Below are 23,592 nucleotides of genomic sequence, written 5' to 3'. Positions count from 1 at the left end.
AGCATAGACCAGAAAGCCGAGGTTCTTAGCATGCATTGGCGGCAGTGCACAAAAGGCAACTCAAAAACACAGACACATCCTGGAAAAGATAAGTGTGGGAAGAGGAACTGCCTTATCTCGAAAACAATTGAGAAACGTGTGAGAGTAAGAGCAGGAAACAGGGGTTAGATTCACAGGAGCTCGGATGCAGAGGCTGGCGGGAGGCTCCAGGAAGACCTTCCCGGAGCCAATAGCAGCAGTGATGGCGGCGTCTCTGCTGCCCCTGAGGAGGGGTGGGCGGTGGCAGCAGCAGGACTTGCCCTTTGATACATATCAGGACCAGGACGGCTTATATTGTCATAAGATTTCCTTCTGCTCTGTGTTTGGTGCTTTGGTGCAATGCAGCTCTACCCTGAGACTGCAGAGGTTCCCTTGGTTCCATGGATGTGCATGTCCTAAAGAAAAGGACAGAGATTCCATTGGCAGTTATACTTAAGTCAATAGGAGTATTTTTACCCCCTCACCAGTGACACTTCTTGAAAGTACCTTTTCTCTGAGGTCTCAGGTCCCCAGTACCAACCATTCTGGTATCTCTAGACTCCTGCTGTACTGTACATGTTAATTTATTTACATCCAGAACAGACACATTCCCGTATCATTGATCCATGCATCTAAGATATAGTAAATCAGATGCTGAATGTCTAACAGGAGATAAAAAATAAATATGTGGACTGCAAAGTAAAAGTGTTAAGTGCTGTGGTAAGTACAGCCAAAGTGAGATGGGTATTCAGGGAGGGCATTCAAGGAAGACTTCTTGGAGGAGGTCAATATTGTATGAGTCTTCAGAGATTTTTCTGCAAGGCAGAGGGAGTGGGACTGAGAAGGGCACTTCAGAAGGAGGAAGCCTTGTGGCTAATGTCATGGAGGCCACAGGTGAGAGACTAGATGTAGGGAGCAGTTGGTTGGCTATTGCAAATCACCTGGGTAGGAGGTAATGAGAGTCTAAATCAGGGAGGTGAGGGAAAGGATCAAAGATGTTACAGAACCAACTTTTTGTTGATGGGGGACAAGGATGAGGTTGGTCAGGTTGCTGCCAAGCTTCTGAGCACGTGGTGCCTTCACAAGAGTAATGAGCAAAGGAAGTGGAAAGGAAGGAATATAATAAAAAACACAAACCTATTGAATCTGAGGTGCCCTTGGGACAATCTAGCAGGTTATTGGAAGTGCAGGTCTGAATTCAGGTTAAGAATTGGAGGTAAAGCCCTGACTGGTTTGGCTCAGTGGATAGAGCGTCGGCCTTCGTACTGAAGGGTCCCAGGTTCGATTCCGGTCAAGGTCATGTACCTTGGTTGCGGGCCCATCTCCAGTAGGGGGTGTGCAGGAGGCAGCTGATCAATGTTTCTAACTCTATCCCTCTCCCTTCCTCTCTGTAAAAAAATCAATAAAATATACTTTAAAAAAAAAGAATTGGAGGTAAAGCTTTGGGAGTTATTTACATAGACTTAATAGTTGGAGAAAAATAGATGAACTTGCCAAAAAAAAAAATAGAATGGAAAGGTGCATTCTTGGGGATCATCTTAGCTTTGGGGAAGAGGGAGAGAATAGCCAGAAAAGATTGTCACAGAAAAAATGACCTGAGGGAAGAAAACAGGAGAGTATAGTGCAGGGGTGGGCAAACTTTTTGACTCGAGGGCCACAATGGGTTCTTAAACTGGACCGGAGGGCCGGAACAAAAGCATGGATGGAGTGTTTGTGTGAACTAATATAAATTCAAAGTAAACATCATTACATAAAAGGGTACGGTCTTTTTTTTCAATAGTTTTATTCTTTTCAAACCGGCTGGATCCGGCCCGCGGGCCGTAGTTTGCCCACGGCTGGTCTAGTGTCTTTGAACTGCAAGGCATAAGAAATTTTAAGGACACAGGTGGGGAGGATCAAAGAAGGTCAAGAAAAGTGAGGACTGAGAAGGGGCCATTGGATGGTGATTAAGAGGTCACTGTGACCTTGGAGGGGACAGTCTGGGTAGAGTAGGAACAAAAGCCATAGCGAGAGATCCAGGAGTGACTAGTAGTAAGGTGGTCAAGACACAGAGGCAGTGAACAGAAATTATACTTTCAGCAAGCTTGGTGGTAGCCCTGGCTGGCGTGGCTCCGTCGGTTGGAGTGTTGCCCCGTACCCTGAGAGGTCATGGTTCAGTTCCCGTCAGGACACATACCCAGGTTGCTGGTTTGATCTTTGTCAGGGTGCGTGCAGGAGGCAGCTGATCAGTTTCACTCTCACATCGATGTCTCTCTCTCCCCCCTCTCTCCTTCTCTCCCTCTCTTCCTTTCCCTTCTCTTTCTAAAATTAAAAACAGAAAAAAATATTTGGTGGTAAAACGTTTATATTTTTGTTTTTGTTTCTTTGCCCTTGGCTCAGAGGATTCTTGTGCCCTGAAGGAAAGGACATAGATGCCCAGAAACAGAAAGGAACAAAATGACAAGGGGAGGAAAGAGAGCTGATAGAGTAAGGACTTGGAGCGGGCTGGCAAGGGGCAGCTCGCTGCGAAGTGGCTTTGTTGTTGGGGAGAAGCTTGAAGTTCAAGAACTGGGAGAGCGGAAGCTGAGCTGGTCATGCCCAAGTCCCGCCACGGTTGAAGGAAGGGAGTCTGCAGGAGAGGGTGGGTTCTGAGCTTGGGGAGAGCCGAGCAGGTCTGGGGTGAAGATGGCAACGCAAAAGGAATGCCTGCTGAGCTGCTGGCAGACACCCTTGGGTTTAGGTAATGTGATTTGTAGTGGAACTTGTTGCCCCAGTTTTGTGACTCCTATGAACTTTGAGCAGCTTAGAGAAATGTGGAATCCTTTGCCCTGCTCAGGTGGAAGGGGACTGGGACAGGACTGGGATCGTGGGTTAAGGGTTCCAGTGGGGTGTGACGTCAGTGAGGGCAGCAAGCCATTAGCAAGGGCCACAGACCATGGCCCAGACATGAGGTGAGATGGAAAAGTCAGACATGTCCCCTCAAAGCAACGAAAATTATGTCCGTTTCCCTTTCTCCCTCAAATCTCCAGAAGGCTGAGCTTTCGTCAGATCAAGGGGAATGATGGCCTCTGAGGAGTGGGAGGGCAGGGGGAGGTGGTCCAGTCGGTGCGCAGTGCGAGGAGGGGAATGGGGAGGGACAGCGGGGTGATGGCCGCTCTTCTGAGTGGCCGAACTGGAGGAGAGAAGCGGGGCCGCTGGACATAGTGGCTCATCGGCACCTCCTGTTCACGCTCCCTCCCTTTAGGAACTCTTACAGGCCAAACGGGACCTTCAGGACCTGCTCATCGCCAAAGAGGAGCAGGAAGACCTCCTGAGGAAGCGGGAGCGGGAGCTCACCGCCCTGAAGGGAGCCCTGAAGGAAGAGGTTTCCAGTCACGACCAGGAGATGGAGAAGCTGAAGGAGCAGTACGACGCCGAGCTGCAGGCCCTGAGGGAGAGCGTGGAGGAAGCCGCCCAGGTGAGTCCCCACTGGCAGGTCAGCCATAGCGGGTGTCGGGATGGGCAAGAAAATGTGGCTTGGGAACAGAACAGGGCACAAGGTCTCCCACGCCAGTGCCAGTGGTCTTGCTTCCTGTTCGTTACAGAGCGAAACTTTCATCATGGAAATAGAGCTTACGCACAGAAAGTTCAACAGTGCTGCTGTTGACGACTTTGAGTCTGTAAACTTAGACATTGTTAAGGTCATTGTTTCAGCGCTATTGTACCGGGTGAGATTGGCGTGGTACGGTTCTGGAGCCCCTTGCAGAGCAGAGAGCTGCACCCTCTAGCTGTGCGGGGAGGTCACAGCGAGAGGGTGGTTTTGCTGAGGGCACAGCATGGCAGGAAGCACCCAGGTTTCTGGCATCCCTCCCCCCGCCCTCGCCTGTGCCTTCTGACGGGGAAGCCTTTTGTTAGACATTTCAGTTCTTTTCTCAGCACGGTTGTGAGAGGGTTAATTGACTGAATGGCCCAGACCCTGGCGAGATAATTTTTCTCCTAATTGAATTCTTGGCTCGTACAAATAGATTCTCCTAAATTATGTTGAAGTCTTCTGGTGTGGGCCTCATGTGGGCTGTTGAAGAAGAGAAAAAGCAAAGTTTTGAAGGGGAAAATGCTCTGAAATAATATGCCATCTTTAGGGAAAGAGGGGGATTACAGAGTATCATTTCTTTTAGAGTCTCTGCGATGTATAGGTCAGAGATGATGAAGAAAGAACTCCCCATACGGTTTGTTCATTGTGTGATGATTACAGTGACAGCTCAGAGCTGGTAGGCCCTCCCTCACTAAGCTCCATAGTGATTCACTGATTTTCAGTTATGGCACGGTAATTGCTAATGACAAGAAGTGAAAGATGGGTTTGTTTGTTATAACAAAAGTCTGGGACTGATTGCCTCCCACGTTCACCCCAAGTCTGTTTGGGGTTATTATAACTGAGGCAGTTACCAAAAAAAAGCCTCTTGTTGATTTGCCTATCTTAGATTCTTTGGACATACGGTTTAGTTTGAGGGAGAAAAGTGAAACTGATTGGATTTTCATTGCTTTGAGGTGGTGTTTATTTTTTTCCACCTCATTTTGATTCATGTGCTGCTTCATGGGGGACACGCCCATAGGCTACTGAGTAAAATGACTCTCCTTTGAGCCCGTCTTGTCTGTATCATCTTCAGACATTGCATCAAAGCTTGAGTTATCAAGGTGTATTCATCACAGGGCAGGGAGCTGGGGATGGCGTTAGGCATGTTTGTAGTGGTTTCACTATGAGGAAAATTAAACTGGTACCACACATGGGTCTCTCCCAGACATAAACGGGGATGGAAACATGGCAGGTGAAAGAGGATGTCTCTTTTGTATGAAGTTGAGATATTCTGTAGAGACGTAGGCTCTTGAATTTTGACCTTTTTGAAGGTCAGCATTGTTCATGGCACTTGCATTATGCCAGTTTAAGAGGGGTAACTGCATCGCCCCACATCAGTCTGTGAAAGAAACAGGCAAGTTAGCCAAGGTGTGTGCCATTGGCAGAGAATGTAGGGTTTCAGAGCAGCAGGAAGCGGCCACAAAGGGGTTCCCCTTAGCATCCAGTGGGGTGCGTGCCAGCAAGGTTCTTTGCCCCAGGTCATATTCTGCACTGCTGGCAGGTTCCTTCCCTGAAAGAACAAATCCGGTCATGTCAGCCTCTGCTTTAAACTGCCTTGGCTCCCATTGCCCCAGACTTAAGTTCAAACTTGTGAGCATGGTAGGCAATAGAAGTCCCTTCTTCTTAACCCCGTCTCCAGAAAGTTCCATATTCTTTTAGTCCTCTCACCTTCCCCTTTTCAACTTGAGCAACCTCTCTCGTCCTTCAAAACCCTCCCCAAATGTCCTCTCCTCTCTGAAGGTGCCCCAGGTACCTCCACTCCCCTTGGTGGAGTCAGGTACACCTTCCTCAGGGTTCCTGTTGCACCCTGGCTATTCCTCTACCATGAAGTATTAGTTTGCATCACACCAGATTGTAATTTATCATCTTGTCTGCTGCCTCTATGAGACTCTTAGTTTCTTAAGCACAGGGGCCTTTTTAAATTTATTTTTTAAATCATCACTTGAGTATATTTTTCCCATTGTTTTTCAGAGAGAGTAGAAGGGAGGGAGGGGAGAGAGAGAGAGAGAGAAAAAGAGAGAAAGTGAAACATCGATGTGAGAGAGACATATCAACTGATTGCCTCCCACACTCACCCCAACAACCCAGGTTCATGCCCTTGACTGGGAATCGAACCTGTGACCCTGCAGTACAAAGGCCAACACTCTAGCCACTGAGAACACCAGCCAGGGCACAGGGGTCATTTTTTATCCACTTTTTTTTTCTTAGACCAGAAGTGGCAAACTCAAGTACCTTGGGATCCAGACAGGGACATAAATGAGTGAAGCTCTGGGATTGTTGTTGGGGTGACAGTAGGGCACCGTGGGGACTGGGGCAGGCTGGAAAGTGCGTCCTTTGCTGGAGGGTCAGTTGCTTCTCTCCTACAGCTCAGAGTTGCCAGTGAAGGAATGTGGGGCCCATGTTGCTAGATCTCGCAATTTTTAAAGAGAAGCTGGATAGCTGGATGTTGATGTGAGATCTCCTGACTTTTAAGCAGGGCTTCAAATTAAAAAAAAAAAAAAAAAGTCACATAAAACACACACACACAAAAACACAACCCATCTGGCAGGTCGACAGCATGTGCTCTTTGTCTCTGGAGCTTAGCACAGTGCCCGGCCTATGGTCACATCTGTGCAACGTCTGACGAGTGAAAGTAAGTGGAGGACAGACTCCCCTGTAACCGGGTGTCGGGCCTGGTTGTGGTTCCTGCTGAATTCTGTCCGATGATGATGTGGGAGGTCTTGTAGGAAATCTGCTATTGCTCTGTGAATTTCTGTGCCTTGCTTTTGAGTTTCCCTGTAGTTTTTCTTAAAGAGGACAGTGATGATGTTTTTATACTTTAGTTTTTGCTTCTGAAGGTGGTTGCTGAACAACTGTGCCCGAAGCATATTTAATGGAGAAAGTTATGTTAATTTAGTGGACAGATGCTGCCTTTTTGTTACATTTGACATGCGAGTATTCTCTAATAGAATTTTAAGATGATTCTATTAACTTCTTGGAGGAGAGTGAATTGAATGTACTTTTTAAACTTGGTAGAGTTATTTCTTAAATCTGCACTAGCTTTACCTTTTTCCATCCCTGGGGAAGTACCCGCCCACTCACCGACATTGCATTGCAAAGTTTATTTCCTTGGTCATCCATTTTTCTAATTTTGCGGCTGCTCCAGGGCCTAAACACCCTAAAGTGCTATTTTATTGTCGTCAGATGACAAACATTTCATCCTGGCCTGAGCTTGAGCACTCAAAGTTTTAAATTACTAGAACAGTTGGTGAAGACTGTCAAAGTCTGTTAAGAACATTTTACAGGGATTCCAAGCAGGTCCTCTGTAAAAGTGGTTCTTGTAAACCCAAATGGCCTCACCTTTTTAAGAACAGACTAATTGCTCACCAGAGAAGTCCTGAGTGCCTGGGCTGTGGGCTTCCTGGTGTAGCAGAATGAATGGAACCCCCGCAGGCGGGAGAGGTGCCCATCAGGTGGCTACTTCCATCCCTTCCCAAGGAGATGCGGCAGCAGCTGGAGCCCATGTGCAGAAATGGAGTCAGTGGGGATGTGAGTGACTGCTCTGTGTGAGGACAGTGAAGACTGTCCATAGCTGTGGGCTTCCCTTTTTCATCCCCACCCCATCCGGTCTCAAACTCTTGTACAAAAGAGAAGCACATACTGTTTAGTGTTTTCAGGTTTCTCCGAGTAGAATAAGTTCAAATTCCGGCTCCTCCAGGAACTCCCCTGGTTCCCTCTTGGGCCATATAATTGCTGGACCTGGAATTGCTGGGAATTTTGTTCTTGGATTTCTCTTCCCTGTCATATTAAGGACTGTCATCGTTTTTTCCACTTGGCATCCACAATGTGCTTGACACGTCATAGGTGCTCAGAAAGTGTTTGTGGGTTAGAGGCATGAATAGGCCAAAGGGGAGATGCCTCTGAGTCCCCACCATCCCAAGGCCAGGCGTTAGACTGTTTTGGGGTCTTATTTATGAGTTAAAATGGTTTCTCATGAAAATGAACAAATCTTGTCTGTTGGGATCATAATGTTAATGTTGATCTTGGAAGGACTACTTTTGTGTCTAAAAGAAGCAAGCATTTTGAGGATGATAAATAAAAAAGCCACTGTATTTCTGTGTTGGGTCATAGGACTTCTGGGCCATGGGCATGTTCACAGTGCCTGCCATATAGCAATTAAGCAACAAATATCTCTTCAGTGAATGGATGAAGGGGAAGAGGAGGTAGGATGTGAGAGACAACATTTACCAATTTACTTGCTGAACAGTTGCCAAGTGCATAGCATTGTGCTAAGTCACGTGAGGGTTAGAAAGTTAAATCAGAATATCTGCCTCCCAGGAGACAAGGGGAGATGGGCAACACTGGAGCTGTTACAGAGGAGGAAAGAGCAGCGGCCCCCAGTGCAGTGGAGGGGAGTGCAGAAGGGGAGCTGTGCGCAGGAAGGAGGTGGTGGCAGGCAAGAAGGTTTCATGGAGGGGCGGGGCTCGGTTGGGCTGAGAAAGGTGAGTGGTATTTGGACCCGTGAGCATGGACACTGAGGACATTTTGGGTGCGAGCAGCGCCCTGCAGTTGGGAAAGGGAGGTGTGTGTCTGGGCTGGAGCCTTGTGAAGCAACAGCAGTTAAAGTGGTTCCAGAGTCAGAGGCAGGGACCCAGATCCAAGGCATGGCCCATGTTTGGATCCCAATTAAACAAACCAACTGTAAAAAACAAGACATACTTGAAATCATTGAGGTCATTTAAATATTTTTATTGTTATTGGTTTCAGAGAGGAAGGAAGAGGGGGAGAGGGAGATAGAAATATCAATGATGAGAGAGAATGCATGTCCCCTACCGGATCGAGCCCACAACCCAGGCATGTGCCCTCGACTGGAATCGAACCTGGGACCCTTCAGTCCATAGGACGACACTCTATCCGCTGAGCCAAACTGGCTAGGGAAGAGCACTGTGCTTGCTTGCATTAATGATATATTTGAGAAGCATCTAATAGCAGCCTGTGTTTACATGATGTGTTTACATACTGAGTCTCTGTGCTTTTATCTTGTTTTGCTTTTCATAGTGCACATTCTTTCTAGCATTACACCCATATTTTATGTGCTATGACCTTTGTAGGAATTTTATTCAAATTCAATAACGTTGAAACTTTTTCCCCCTCTAGAACTATTCAAATTATGGCTGTCCATTTGTGTTTCACCCAGCAATTTGGAAATGTCACTCAATCTTATGAACACGGATAGGTGCTTGGGTGTTCCTTTCCCACATGCCTTCTAGGTTTTTCCTTCCCTCTTTCCTGCCAACCTGTGAATGGCTTCTTCCAAAGCGTAAGGTCAGCAGAGGGGCGAGTGAAACCAGAGCTAATCTCAGGATCAACAGAATGGACTCCCTAACTACAAGGCTAATTCAGTGTAAAATCTCATTTCTGTCTTCTCCGAGGGAGCCAGGTTAGCGAGGGAAACTGTTTTTTAGAAAAATCCTAATTTCCTCAGCTTTTAAGCTTCATATAATCGATTTACTGTGAATGACAACTGTTGCGAGAGGGCGGAGCAGCCGGGTTTGCAGAGCAGGGCCCGGGAAAGGAAAACGCCCTTCTCCGCAGACTCAGGTGTGCCGGGAGGGGCACCGTGCTTTCTGTTGGCAAAAGTAAAATGGGGAAGATCCCACTTAAAAAGGGTCCCCTTCCTTTTATTTTTCTCTCTCTCACTCCCTCCCAACGACTGTCTTAATAATTGCAGCTTTTAATGTATCTTTTAGTGATTGTATCGCTCTTCTGCATGCTGTATTGATTTCAAGTAGCAAAATAAGAGGTGTGGTGCGATGTCCCATGATGTTCCTTTTGAGCCCTCCATCTAAGCCAGGGGAGGGGAACACTTTCTCTGCCAAGGGCTGTATGGATATTTATAACATAATTCGCGGGCCATACACAATTATCAACTTAAAAATTAGCCTGCTTTATTTGGTCGGACATTGATTTAATTCACCCCTCATGCCTTGGCAGGGCCGGGCTAAATGACTTCCTGGGCCTTATATGGCCCTCGGGTCGGACCCACCCTGGACCTAAGCCCTAGATGTGCCCTCATCAGCCTCTTCAGGGGCCAGGTGAACACTAAACAGCACATCCTTCCACCCCTCTCCTGGGCTTGGACCTGAGCTGCCCAGGTCACTTGCTGTGGGTTGTAGAAGAGTCCCATTCACTTCTCATCAAGTGTTTGAGTGTGGTCTCTAGCTTTGAGGCTCTTTTACGATCTTGTGGGGAGAAGACAGGCAAATATCACGACGATAAAGTTGAAGGCGCTGTGGTTGAGGCACGTGCAGGGTAGGAGCCCAGGAAAGCCTGACTGCTTCAGAAGACAGCGTCCAGGAGAGAAAGCACATCAGCGCTGTAACGACACCTGACGTGCCAAAATACCGAAGAATTAGAAATGTGGAAGATACTTACTTCTCCCAGAACTGCTTGAGAGTTTCTGGATTAGCAAACCTTGAACTTGCTATCTTTGTACTCAACTCCTTTTAGTAAATTCAGAGTTAATTAGAATTGCTAGGAAGTTTAAATAGTCTAGAGCAGTGGTTCTCAACCTTCCTAATGCTGCGACCCTTTAATACAGTTACTCATGTTGTGGTGACCCCAATTTCATTGTTACAAATTGAACATAATTAAAGCATAGTGATTAATCACAAAAACAATATGTAATTATATATGTGTTTTCCGATGGTCTTAGGTGACCCCTGTGAAAGGATCGTTCGACCCCCAAAGGGGTCACGACCCACAGGTTGAGAACCGCTGGTCTAGAGGCAAGACAAAGAAAGAAGGACGAGTTAAAATAGATTTCATTTATTCAGAAAACCTATTGGATTCCAGTTACAGCCAGGGTGCCCAGAGGGTAGGGCCTCGTAAAATGCAATATTTATGAGGAGGGACTCTCCTTTCCCGATTACGACTTTGAAAGGGCTCTCCTGGCCCTGCTCTTGTGACTTTAGATGCATAGATTTGGCTGTTGCTGTTCTGCGGGGAGCATCACAGGCAGGAGGAAGCGCTGATGACAAATAGCTTTAGGAAGAGTCCTCACGCAGGGATAGGCAGGTGGGACACTGGAAAATTTGTTTTTTTTTAAGTGTTTTTATTGAATTTAGAGAGAGAGGGAGGGAGATGGATAGATAGAAACATCGACGGGAGAGAAACATTGATCAGCTGCCTCCTGCACACCCCCTACTGGGGATTGAACCCACAACCCAGGCATGTGCCCTGACCAGGAATCGGACCATGACCTCCTGGTTCATGGGTCCATGCTCAACCACTGAGCCACACCAGGCACATCTGACGGTTTTGAGTGACAGTACCTTCGAGCCACATGAGCATGGTTAAGCAGGAGGGCATTTCCCTGCAGGCCCAATGGGAGGGGTGGTGGAGAGAGGGCTTTCAGGACACCCAGGGCGCTCAGATGATGCAGAAGTCACCGCCAATTCACATGCAGTATGAAGAGGAAATGGTGAAAGTTCACTGAGTGGAGAAGGAAATAAAAATCCTTGTCTTAGTGCCAGGAAGAGCAACAGAACAGCCTGGTCTAAAAGTCACGTTTTCTGTGCCTCCCCTGACACAGGCTCTACGCCTGCTGGGAGGAGGGAGGACAGTGTTTCCCCCTGGAATGACGAATGGCCAGGGGGCCAGGCTTAAATAACTCAGAGGATTTGACGTTCACTAGTCGGCATCAAGTCTTAGTTGTTAGGAATGGATTCTTGAGGCAATTTTTGGAATCTCCATCCTTGACTAGGTCATTTATAGTCATTCATTAACTAAGCAAATATCTATTGAGCATTTAATTTATGCCAGGCACTGTGCTGGGTTGTTGGGATAAATGGATCAATGGGGTAAGACAGTCGTTATTCAGTTAATCGCATGTATAACTGTGTCAGTTGTGATAGGAGGGAGGGAAGCTTCCTTGAGGAAAATGAGGATGGGGATCTGAAGGATGAATAGGAAACGACTAGATTTAAATGAAACCTCACAGAATGTTCCATGCAGAAGGAACAGCATGTGCAAAGGGCTTGTGGCAGGAAGGATTGTGGTCTCTTCAAGATGTTGCATGGAGGTCCGTAAGGCTGGTCTGTGAAAGGCAATGGTGTGAGATGAAGTAGAGAGGAAGGGCCCAGAGGTGGCAAGCATGGGGGACAGGGAACACATGAGCTGGAACAGCTCATGCAGGCCTGTCTGTACATCTTAGGGATTTTGTTCTTTTTTCTAAGAGCAATGGAAGTCATAAAAGACTTTTAAACGGTGTGTGTGTGTGACACAAGCAGATTTCTTCTGTGGAAAGTAATCTGCTCACAAGTAGGATGGAACGCCCTGGGATGGTTTGTTCATGCTGCCAGTTAGGAGGGAGGCGCGAGTTCTCTGAGGTCTTTTCAGCAATCCAGTTCCCCTTTAAAGGGTTGTTACCTGCCCCTCTGCAGAAGGTCCCACTTTGTTCACGAGGTTTTGCTCTTTGCTGAGTGCTGGAAATACCTTTAACCAATTTTGTAGAAGTTGAGAGAATAACCTATCTCCCCAAATGGAATAAATGTTCTGAGATCCGTGGACACCACCCAGAGTCCAGGGTGCAAGCTAGGCAGGAGCGATGGCCCCGCACTGAAGGCCGGTAACCTGATGCATTTCCAGGTGTGGCTATGGTCAACCCACAGGACTGGGCAGTGGAATGAGAACGAGAGGGGCTCTTTGAAATAGCTGAGGTCAATCGCGGTCACTGTAACATTGCAAATAGTTGAATCCTTAACGTATGGAAGGAAAACCGCTTTAATTGTATTATCAGACATCCTGTTCAATCCGTGTTACGTTTTCTCTGACCCTCTGTACTCTCTCTGCCCTCTGAACTCTGCCTGGCGACTGTTTTTCTAAAGACTTGCCAAGGTCGTTAAGTAGATTTCTGCTTGGTGGGAAAATCTGGCACTATCATGTGATCACTTTAAGCAGAAAATGGAACCTGTCATAAGCTCTAAATCCATTAGATAGGAAGCAGTGTGGAAACAGAAGTATCTACAATGTCAAAGCAAAATTAAGATCGATATATAGGCGTTTACGGGAGCCAGCCTCTGAGATGGCCCCTGCGACCCACTTCCTGGTGTTCTTGCTCCCTTGTAGTTCCTTCCCACGTTGAATAGGGTTGATCTGTGTGACCAATAGGAACTGGAGTGTGAATTCCAAGTGTGACTTCATAAAAGACATGTGGCTTCCTCCTTGTTTCCCTGCACAGAAATGTGTTCCCTGTCCCCTGTGCTCACCACCTCTGGGCCTTTGCTCTGTAGTCCCCTCCAATCTGGAATCTGGTGTGGTGCTACAAAGTAGAGGCTTGCCCTCAGAAGATAGGGGCCTGTTTCCATTGCTTACTAGCAGGGAGGACCTTTTGGGGGAGAACTGTATTTTATTTTTATTTATTTACATATCTGTTTATCCATCCATCCATCCATCCATCCATTCATCCATTGATTTTTAGAGTCAAAAGGAGGGAGGGGGGGGGGGAAGAGAGAGAGAAACATTGATGTGAAAGAGGCAACAATCAATTGTTTGCCTCTGGATGCAGGATTGAACCTGCAACCCAGGTACACACCCTTGACCAGGAATTGAACCTGGGACCCTTTGGTCTGTGGGCCGACTCTCTAACTACTGACCCACATTGACCAGGGCTGGAACTGTATTTTATTTTATTATTTTATTTATTTTATTTAATTTATTTTATTTATTTTATTTTATTTTATTTTATTTTATTTTATGGAGTAATAATGTACATAATTTTTTAAAAATTTAATTCTGTGTGCCAGTTGCCAAAATACCCCCAGTTCTCTCGCCTCTTTTCAATCCCAGCAGCTCCCTTGTGTGTTTTTTGGCAGATCCTCTCTGTCGGTGATTCTCAGCTGGGCGTGATTCTGCCCACTCACACTGGGAGACATGTGGCCTTGTGTGGAGACATTTTACATTGCCACACCTGGAGGAGAGGGGTGGCATCTAGTGGGTGGAAGCCGAGGATGCTGCTAAACATCTCACAATGAGCAGGGCACCCCCCTTCCCCCGTACTCCCCCAATGTTGCAAAACTGGGACCTATGTATACGTGTGTGTGTGTGTGTGTGTGTGTGTGTGTTCCTTCCTTTTTACACAAATGGCTGCTATCTGAGTTTAAACATAGTTGGTGAGCAATAGATAGAATGACTGAATAATTTTGGCAAACCACACCTGTGATTCCAGAATCCTCTTTTCTCAGTTGGGAAAATTACACCCATAGTACCTCTCTCCCAGGGTTGTACATGCTTTAGCCCAGTGGTCGGCAAACTCATTAGTCAACAGAGCCAAATATCAATAGTACAAGGATTGAAATTTCTTTTGAGAGCCTAATTTTTTAAACTTAAACTATATAGGTAGGTACATTGTTATTAACTTAATTAGGGTACTCCTAAGGCTTAGGAAGAGCCACACTCAAGGGGCCAAAGAGCCACATGTGGCTCGCGAGCCGCAGTTTGCAGACCACGGCTCTAGCCTCATCTGTCTTTTCTGACTTGCTCTTCTGTGTCCTCCTCCTGAAATTCTCTCTTCGTGTGGTCCAGCAGTTGATGTACTTTCTCCTCAAGATCCTCAGAGCCTTTTGCCCCTCCTCCACCAGCATTTGTTGTGTTTTGCTTTGCCTATAGGAGTTGTTTATGTAGCTTATGAAACACTGTGTGAGCCTGGGAGACAAGCTGGCCTGTGCCCTCCCACTGCCTCGTCCCGAGTCAGGCAGGACAGTTGATGCTGCTGGTAGGCACGCTGAGTGATGGCATCCAGGCTTGGCGAGGCTTTTACATGGCGGGGGAAGCAGAAATGCAAAAAGGGATGCCTTTGTTCCACGTAGGCGGGCCAGGAAAAGTGCCTGACAGGGGAGGAGGCTTGGATTGAGTCTTGGGAGCAGTGAGAGTTAGCGAGGTGACTGGGGTGGGAAAGGACATTTTAGATGAAGAACTTCAGAAGTCGGAGCATGGGACCTCTTGGATTGTTCTCTTCAGAGATTTTAGGGTGGCCATTTTCCTTATTCATTTGTGTATCCTTCGTAGTCTTACTCCAGGCAGTGCATAGGTTTGCATGTTCATGTCCTCATTCATTCAACAAGTATTTTTGAGTGCTTTCCGCATTTGTGGTACCGAAGTGATGATATAAGTGGATTTAGGCACATTGTTGGTGGCAGATGGATTGTAACAAAAACCATGAGAGTAGCCCTGGCCGGTGCAGCTCAGTTGTTTGGAGCGTCGTCCTGTACATCGAAAGGCTTGATTCTCTCTCTCTCTCCCTTCCTCTCTCTCTCAAAAAAAAAAAATCAATTCAAAAAAGCATTAAAAAAAACAACCACTATTAGAATAGTAGGTGGCTTCTGCAGTGATCAGGTGTGGTTTAGTGAGGTTTGAGCTACAGAGTAAGTCTTGTGAGTGTGTGCACATGGAAGGATTCTGGAACTGTGTGTAAGAATAAGTCAGGAACTCTTCCTGCCCCAGTGACCACTAGGGAACGGAACTCGTTTGAGCCGACATTATTAGGTTGGTTTCGAGAAAGATAAAATAAAGGGCAAGGGGTTTGCTCCGCAGGCCGGTTACAGCAGTGCTCACAGTGATGAATACAATGGTATTTTGTCAGTGGTGGATAGGAGTTGGGTGGGAGAGGTTTGTTCCTTTTCTAGGAAATTCCAGAGTCGTGGATCGACCTTATCCTTGGGGACTTCCAGACGAAGAGGAGAGTACGGCCAAGTGCACATATTTCTCCTTTTAACACTTCCCTTTTTGTTCTTCCTTTGTTTTATTTGTTAAATTTCTGCACATGTTTCTCAAGTGTGTGGTCCAGAGAGAAGAAATACTGGCTGAGTCTGGATTTAGGAAACTCTGAGTCCACTTTAGAAAAAAGGTCTGGACAGGCTTCAAAGCCTTTTTGGAACAAGACTGGGGGGTGGCATCAGCGATGGGTCCGAACGTCTGAGCAGATGTGGCACAGGAGGCTGTGAAAACTCTGTCTTTTCCATCCCCGAATTGTCCGGGAGCCCAGAGACGTCTGCTCTGCACCAGGGGACGTGTTGGCTCCATGACAGCACAGGGAAGACTTAGGTGCCAATTTAGTTGGAAAACGCGGAGTTCTTCGTGGCTTTGGAGCGAGAGCCAAGGCATTAAGAAGCCCTGGAAAATGGGCCGTGGGGCTGTCCTGTCGAGTCCATATGGAGAGGTCTTTTGAGCCAGTTGGGTGTGTAAATATGACCCTTCACTTGAGTTCAAGGTCAGGCCCACAGGGTTCTCCCTGCCTGGTCAGGCATTTGTCCGCTCCGTCGCTAAGCCTGTGACCTTGTGTGAGAAGATTCCACTGCTGCTTCGGTACTTGGTTTCTGCGACCTCAGGACGCCAGGCACCTACCCTGCCTGTTGGGCTTCCTCCTGCCCATCCTGCTGTGAACAGTGTCCGTGCAGCCGTTTCAGTGTCTGTCTTAGTGGCCCTTCCAGGCAGAAGCAGACGCTTGTGCTGTGTACCGTGAACTTCCCGCTGCCCAGCTGGGGAACAAACGTGGCTGGCAGGCGGCGAACTCTGTGGCTGATTTGGGCCCAGCTGAGAACCAGGGTTAATAATTTACTGTACCTCTGGGCACTCACCAGTGCTGACCTTGACAGAACCCTGGTAGAAATTAGTCAAGCCTGGCCTGGCATTTAGCTAACAGGATAACACGGCGCAAAAATAACTTCTTGTTGAGAGGTTAATCTCCTCTCCGAGTTTACAGTCGACGTTTGGATACATTTGGTGCTATTCGCATCCAGCAGTGGGGACCCGTTAGCGTATTCACAGTGTTCCTGAGACCGCAATGTCGCACAAGGTCAGGGGGCTGAGAACAAAAGCCACATTGATGGAGAAGCCCTGTAGGGGAGGCCGGAGAACAGCCTTTGGGCTTGTGAGTGTGGCAGGTGCAGAGGCCTCCCTGGGCTCTTTAGTTTGAAATTCATAGCTCTTTTTCTTGAGCAGTTCTGAATCTTTTACCCCTGGTGCTAAGAGAAGGCCAAACTGCTTAAACTTCCCAGTAAAGCCAGCAGCACTGCTGCCTTAGAAGGCCCTTTCATCCGAGGGGCTCACTCACGACAGAATTTGCTTTCACTTTTCCCTGAAATGAAACCAGCCCCAGGGCACTGAAGAAATCCAGATTGGAGTTCTGGTTAACTGTTGGATGAGCCTGGCCTGCCCACAGGGTGAGCCAAAGGTAGACGCTTCCTTATTAGGGAGGATCTAGAGCAGTGATGGCGAATGTATGACACGCGTGTCAGAGGTGACACGCGAACTAATTTTTTTGGTTGATTTTTCTTTGTTAAATGGCATTTAAATATACAAAATAAATATCAAAAATATAAGTCTTGCCGAAACCGGTTTGGCTCAGTGGATAGAGCGTCGGCCTGCAGACTGAAAGGTCCCAGGTTCTATTCCGGTCAGGGGCATGTACCTGGGTTGTGGGCATATCCCCAGTGGGAGATGTACAGGAGGCAGCTGATCGATGTTTCTCTCTCATCAATGTTTCTAACTCTCTATCTCTCTCCCTTCCTCTCTGTAAAAAATCAATAAAATATAAATATATATATATATATATATATATAAGTCTTCGTTTTACTGTGGTTGCAAATATAAAAAATGTCTATACGTGACACGGCACCAGAGTTAAGTTAGGGTTTTTCAAAATGCTGACACGCCGAGCTCAAAAGGTTTGCCATCACTGATCTAGTGTTAGGAACCAGTGCTCTCTGAAGTCCGAATGCAGTCACGTCCCTGTCAGGAGCTGTGCAGCCCAGCAGCTCCCTCCCTCCCCCAGCCCAGGTGCAGTGACTTGGCCAGAGATGGTTCACACACAGAGAATTTTAGGTTCCTGGTTAGTACTTTTGCCAGTACACTGGCCATCACTGTAATCCAGCCAACAAATACATGCTCTGTAAATACAGGTGTGCTTTGGGGGAAAGGCCGCTGGCTCAAGTTGGGAGGGGGTAGAGGATGGGACCATCACACAGAGCAAGCCGGAAAAAAAAAGAGAGGCAGAGAGGAAGGACAGGACCTGGGAGAGAGAGGGCTGGGGACTGGAACCAGTGCTCCGACACTGAAAAACAGCAGCATCCAAAACAGGCAAGAAGGACAGTAGCAGTTGGAAGTGTGGTGGATGGTGAGGGACACTGGAGGCAGGAGGGCAGGGTGGAAGGGGGTGTGGATAGGAAGTGGTGAAGCTGGAAGCATCACATAAAGTACAGAGGAGTCAGGAATTTGAGCCAAAGATCTAGAGCAGCGGTTCTCAACCTGTGAGTCGCGACCCCTTTGGCGGTCGAATGACCCTTTCACAGGGGTCGCCTAAGACCATCCTGCATATCAGATATTTACATGACGATTCATAACAGTAGCAACATTACAGTTATGAAGTAGCAACGGAAATAATTTCATGGTTGGGTCACAACATGAGAACTATATTTAAAGGGCCAGAAGGTTGAGAACCACTGATCTAGAAGGTAGAGGAAGAAAAGATGGCCCTGAGAGGCACAGGAGGGGCAGCAGAGATGGGGGGTCGGGGCGGGGAGCGGGGCGGGGGGGGGGGTTGGTAAAGCCATGGGCTGGAAGTAATGCCAGGTGTGAGATCTGCTCCTGGCATATTGACCCACACTTATCCCAGATAAAGAGCAGCCAGTGTTGGATTTATTGCAACATTAGAAATACATGGTACTAAATAAATGACTTTTTAAATAAAATGTGAAGTGTGAGAAACTAAAAGAAAAGAGCATAAATGCACCTTTTATCACCTGAGCGGGGTATTCTTTATGCCTCCTATTCCTAGGGATTCTCTGTCAGTAGCTTTCAGCATGGGTGTGAAAATATGCATTGAATTCAATGCTTAAAACTGTTACAAGTGCCATTTATTTGTGGGAAATAGGACCATAGTTCAATAAGACTCTTCTGGTCTTTGGGTAGGAGTTGGAAGAGACACCATTGGAAATAACATCAAAAGAATGATTTAAACCAGCGGTCGCCAACCTTTCGGACCTCACGGGCCACCAGTGGTCTGTGGACCACCGGTTGGTGACCGCTGATTTAAATAACTCAGGGATCATCTTGAGAATGAAACTAATATTCATTTAAAAAATGTATACTCTAGCCGAGAATTTGTATAACCTTCTGAGAGGAGATGGACACACTCTTGGTTCCCAGTGATCCCTCTGTGAGCTATGGACTCTGTGGGTCCAGGACCTGGGATCTCCTGCCCACTGGCCTGTCGCCATCTCCCTTCCTCTTGAAACCAACTTTCTTCGATATGTCTTTGGAGTTTTTCTATTACTCCCTCCAAATCATTCCTTGATAAACAGTATCTAGACACCAGATAAGCCAATATAATATGTTATTAGTTCTCATTTTTTTATTTCTTGGAATTTTCTTCATAGTCAACCATGTCATCTGCAATGTGGGATAGTATTATTTTCCCCTGTTTGATCTGTATGTCTTTGACTCTTTTCCCCCACCTTTTGCTGGCTGGAATTCCCAGTACTTTGTTGACTAAGAATGGTGAGAATGGACATCTTTGCCTATTCCTGATCTTTGGGGGAAACCATTCAATCTTTTATCATTAAATATACTATTAGTTGTAGATCTTTTGTTGGTGCTCTTTATTCAATTGAAGATGTTTTTCTCTAATTATGGTTTACTGGGAGGTGTTTTTTTTTGGTATTTTGTTTTTTTAAAAATCATGAACAAGTGTTGACTTTTGTCAAATGCTTTTTCTGTATCTATTGATATGATCATGTGATTTTTCTTCTAATTTTCAAATATTGAACCAGACTCTTGTATCCATAAAATAAACTCTTCTTGCTCATAGTGTATAATTATTTTTATATATTGCTGAATTCTACTTACTAATATTTTGTTAAGAATTTTCATGCCTATATTTATGAAAGATATTGGTCTTTTTTTGGTATTGTGTTTGTCTGGTTTTGGTATCAGGGTAATATTGACCTCATTAAACGAATTTAGAAACATATCTTCCTCTTCTGTTTTCTGGGAGAGATTGTGTAGGATTGATATTTATTCTTTAAATGCTTGGTAGAACTCTCCGGTGAAACGATCTAAGCCTGGAGATTTCATTTAAAAAATTTAAAAATAGGAATTCAATCTCCTTCATTGTTATAGGACTATTTAAATTATTTGTTTCATGTTGGTAAGTTGTGGAGGATTGTGCTTTTTGAAGAATTGGTTCATGCCATCTTAGTTGTCAGATTTACGTGAGTAGAGTATAGAATGTCCCCATATTCTTTAACGGCAGGAGCACAGCCCACTGGACAATGATTTAATAGTGTTTAGCTCCCTGCTATCTCTTCTGGTGCCTCAGCCTTGCTGAGCTCTCCTAATAGTTTGGCATTCTCCTTCTAGAGAAGGAAAGAGCCTGCCACGGTAAGTCGGCAGACCAGGTCAGAGCCAGGAGGACCAGGAACTCAGAGTTCATGAGCAGCTGAGTCAGGAGACTGGAATCAAAAGTGAGTGTGAGTCAGGACCAGGCAGGCCGGGGTGGTGACCTTGTTGAATCTGCTGCCTTCCTGATGCTCCTGGGCAGGGTTAGGCTCAACTGTGATGAAACTTCATCTCCCGCAGACAGGGCCAAAAGGAATTTGACCCAGGCCAAGCTTCCCCACCTCTCCTGTATTAAGTTCCCTGTCAGAAAAATGTAAACCAAACGTTAGGGTCCTGTGACTCTGTTTCTGTCTGTGAAAATGGGAATAACATCATTGCAAAGGCTCAGGGAAAAGGGAGTGAAGGGTAAGGAAGAGGGGGGTGAATAACTAACAGTGAAGAAGAGAGAAACATAGGATCAGAAAGCAAGTCGGACATTGGGCTCTTGTGGAAGTAAACAAGTCTTGTCACGGTCTGATGGATTCTGCCTCTCAGGTAAGTCTGCCCACTCCTCTACCTCACTTCCACTATCTAAGTTCTTAAATGGGAGTGCCTGCTCACAGCCATGGTTTGATTGAATGGGTGAGAACAGGTTGTCAAGAGTGACCTTCTGATATTTACACTAAGTGACTGGATGTATATGTGAGGCAGTGAGAAATCCAGAGGAGGGCCACGGCTGGGTAGAGTGTGGGGTGGGGTGAGGACTTACATTTTTTTCATATTGTTTTGAGTGGGAGGGGCTGTTGGGACATCCAAGGAGTGGTGTGTGGCCCAACAGAGAGGCGGGGACACAGCTACCGATTTTGGTTGGCTGCAGTGGGCACTTAACAATAATTAAATGATCCTAAGGAAGAGGCTCTTTGAAATCTGCCCGAGTTTCATAGTATTCCCATTGGGAGGGTGTGTTCTAGAACTCCCTACTGATGGCACAGCAGTTGCAGGTCTGGCCCCGCCTGCCATACTTGAGGTACTGGGGAGGTAATACACTTCTTTGTTTTTCCACCCCAGTTCAACTATTTGCTGATACAAGGCCTAGATTTTAGTGAAGGGAAGTGTTTTAGTGGACAAGCAGACTTAAAAGCCTTTCTGCCAGCACAACCACACTAAGCTCTAATTGCAAAGCAGTTAGAAAAAAACCAAGGTCAAATTCTATTGTATGTGTGTAATTTGGGTTTGAGTATCTGCAAATTCATATTTATTGTGAGATCAGGATGACTTCTCTTTGGGAGATGAGCTTCTCCAAGATGGTAAGTGGCTTTCAAAGAACAACGGTTTCTTCTTGAGTTTATTTGGCTTTTTTATTTTGCCTTAAGCCCACATTGCTTATTTTCAGGTGAGCAGAGCCAACAAAAAAAGTTGTTGAAGAAAAAGGTTGGTTTATTTTTGTTTTTCTGGACAGAAATGATACCTACTAGGAACATTTGGCCCGGACTGGCATACTGCATTAGAATACATTCTTTTTCCACAAGTGACTTCAGGAATTTTAAGGCGTTGGTGTTCGCTGGTACTGGTAATAATTTAAATGTCACTGGGCTTTTGCAAATAAATCTATATACTCAGATTTTCTTTTTGCTCAGGTTATTTTATATCTTTTTAAAAGGCCCAAGTTGAGGCAGGTATCTTCATGGGACTGGATGGTTAGAACTGTGTTTAGTTGCTAGTTTTGTAGATGTTGCTGTTTTGAGAATCTTGCCTTTACTGGTTTCTTTATTTCTCATAACATGCAGGTCTGGAAATAGAGCTCCTGTATTCTGACTAGATGAGTAGATTTGGATGCAAGTGTAAAAGCTGCCAGATATGCTATGTAGAAAAAAAAAAAAAGCTTTAAGATAGATTTTCTTGAAAGGAGTAATATGCTAGCCTCTGGATATAGTTTCAGGGTATATGAAGTGGACAAGTTTCTGTGTGGACAGCTGTTTTTACTTATTTAGGGTATGAATCTGGGAGTAGACTCTCTGGACCGTAAGGTAACTCTGTCATGAACTATATGAAGAATTGCAAAACTGAATTTCAAAGTGGCTGCACCATTTTACATTCCCACCAGGAGTGTATGAGGGCTCCAGTATTTCCTTTTTAACACTAGAAAGACTGAAATTTAGTATATACCTATATTGCCCAAAAGCAGTCAAAATGACTGCATTGTGAAAGAATAATATCGGAGCACTCTTCACTTATGTTCCTTAGCTTTTCCAATAACTCACTTCTATTTGACATTTCTTTCATGAATTTAGGGCGTAAAATAAATAAAATAAACAACTTATTAGAACAAGTATCACTGCATAAAGATTCAAATAACAAGTACTAGTTTAGCTTATTGAGCAACTGCAACTTATCAAGTATCGACAATTTATCATGTACTTGTATGTTATCATGTGACGGTAATCGAAAAAAAATGAAAACTGTTATTTCAATACAGAGCCGAACTGGTCATATAAGAAATTTACTCAATTCAATAATAAGAGTCTAAAATTTCCCAAGCAGTCAAAATGACTGCTTTTGGGCAATATTGGTATAACACACATATATATACCAGAAATGAAGGAGGGGGAGGTAACTACAATTATTAATAAACGCATTTATATGTTGTACAAAAAGTCACAAAATTCTAAGACATTGTGTCCTTATATACATAATTGTTTTTCTAATTGAAATTAAAAAGCAGTCAAAATGACTTCCTTGGGCAATCTAGTGTTAATGACAGCCATCCTCTGGGTGTCAAGTGGCATTTCATTGTGGTTTGGATTTGTATTTCCCTGATAGCTAATGATATTAAGCATCTTTTTATGTGCTTATTGGCTATTAGTATATATTTGTTGGAGAAATGTCTGTTCAGATCCTTTGCCCATTTTTAAAACAGGGTTCTTATTATTATTGAGTTGTATTGGTTCTTCATATATTCTAGATACTAGTGCAGCCGTGGGCAAACTACGGCCCGCGGGCGGATCCGGCCCGTTTGAAATGAATACAACTATTGAAAAAAAAGACCGTACCCTTTTATGTGATGATGTTTACTTTGAATTTATCTTAGTTCACACAAACACTCCATCCATGCTTTTGTTCTGGCCCTCCGGTCCAGTTAAGAACCCATTGTGGCCCTCGAGTCAAAAAGTTTGCCCACCCTGGGCTAGTGTCATCACACTTAATTTGCAAACATCTTCTTCCCGTTCTGTGGATTGCCTTTTACTTTCTCGATGCTGTTCCTGGAAGCACAACTATTTTTTATTTTCATGATTCCCAGGTTTTACTTGTGTTGTATCTAAGAAACCATTGCCTAAGCCAGCTTACTCTTCTAAGAGTTTAAGTTTAGCTCTTACATTTAAGTCTCAGAGCCATTCTGAGGCCACTTCTGAGTATGGTGTGAGGATGGGGTCACTGCCTTTTGCATGCAAATGTCAGTTGTCCCAGGACCATTTGTTGAGACCATTCTTTCTCCATCGAATGGCCGTAGCACTGTTCTGTCCCTGTTAATGTGCACTGTCCACATTACCATCCACACTGTTCCCCACAGGGGATTGAAATAGTGCTAACGGCTAAATTCAAATTAGGGTTGCTGCCATCTCAGGCGAGTGAGG

The 23,592-nt window shown here is 45.5% G+C and overlaps 1 protein-coding gene across 4 annotated transcripts in view; it reads left to right on the top strand.

Moving 5' to 3' along the window:
• The window catches only part of CGNL1 (cingulin like 1), a 154,896-nt gene that overhangs the window by 74,721 nt on the left and 56,583 nt on the right, over positions 1–23,592 (top strand). For all 4 annotated transcript variants that reach the window (XM_059700025.1, XM_059700043.1, XM_059700016.1 and 1 more), the window contains exon 8: positions 3,242–3,454. In XM_059700025.1, coding sequence (XP_059556008.1) covers positions 3,242–3,454 — 213 coding nt within the window. The remainder of the gene's footprint in view (positions 1–3,241; positions 3,455–23,592) is intronic.

This window comes from Myotis daubentonii, chromosome 1, assembly GCF_963259705.1.
Source record: "Myotis daubentonii chromosome 1, mMyoDau2.1, whole genome shotgun sequence".
In the NCBI taxonomy this organism is placed as follows: Eukaryota; Metazoa; Chordata; class Mammalia; order Chiroptera; family Vespertilionidae; genus Myotis; species Myotis daubentonii.
The sequence above is the reverse complement of the archived record's forward strand: the minus strand, read 5'-3'. Positions and strand labels throughout refer to the sequence as shown.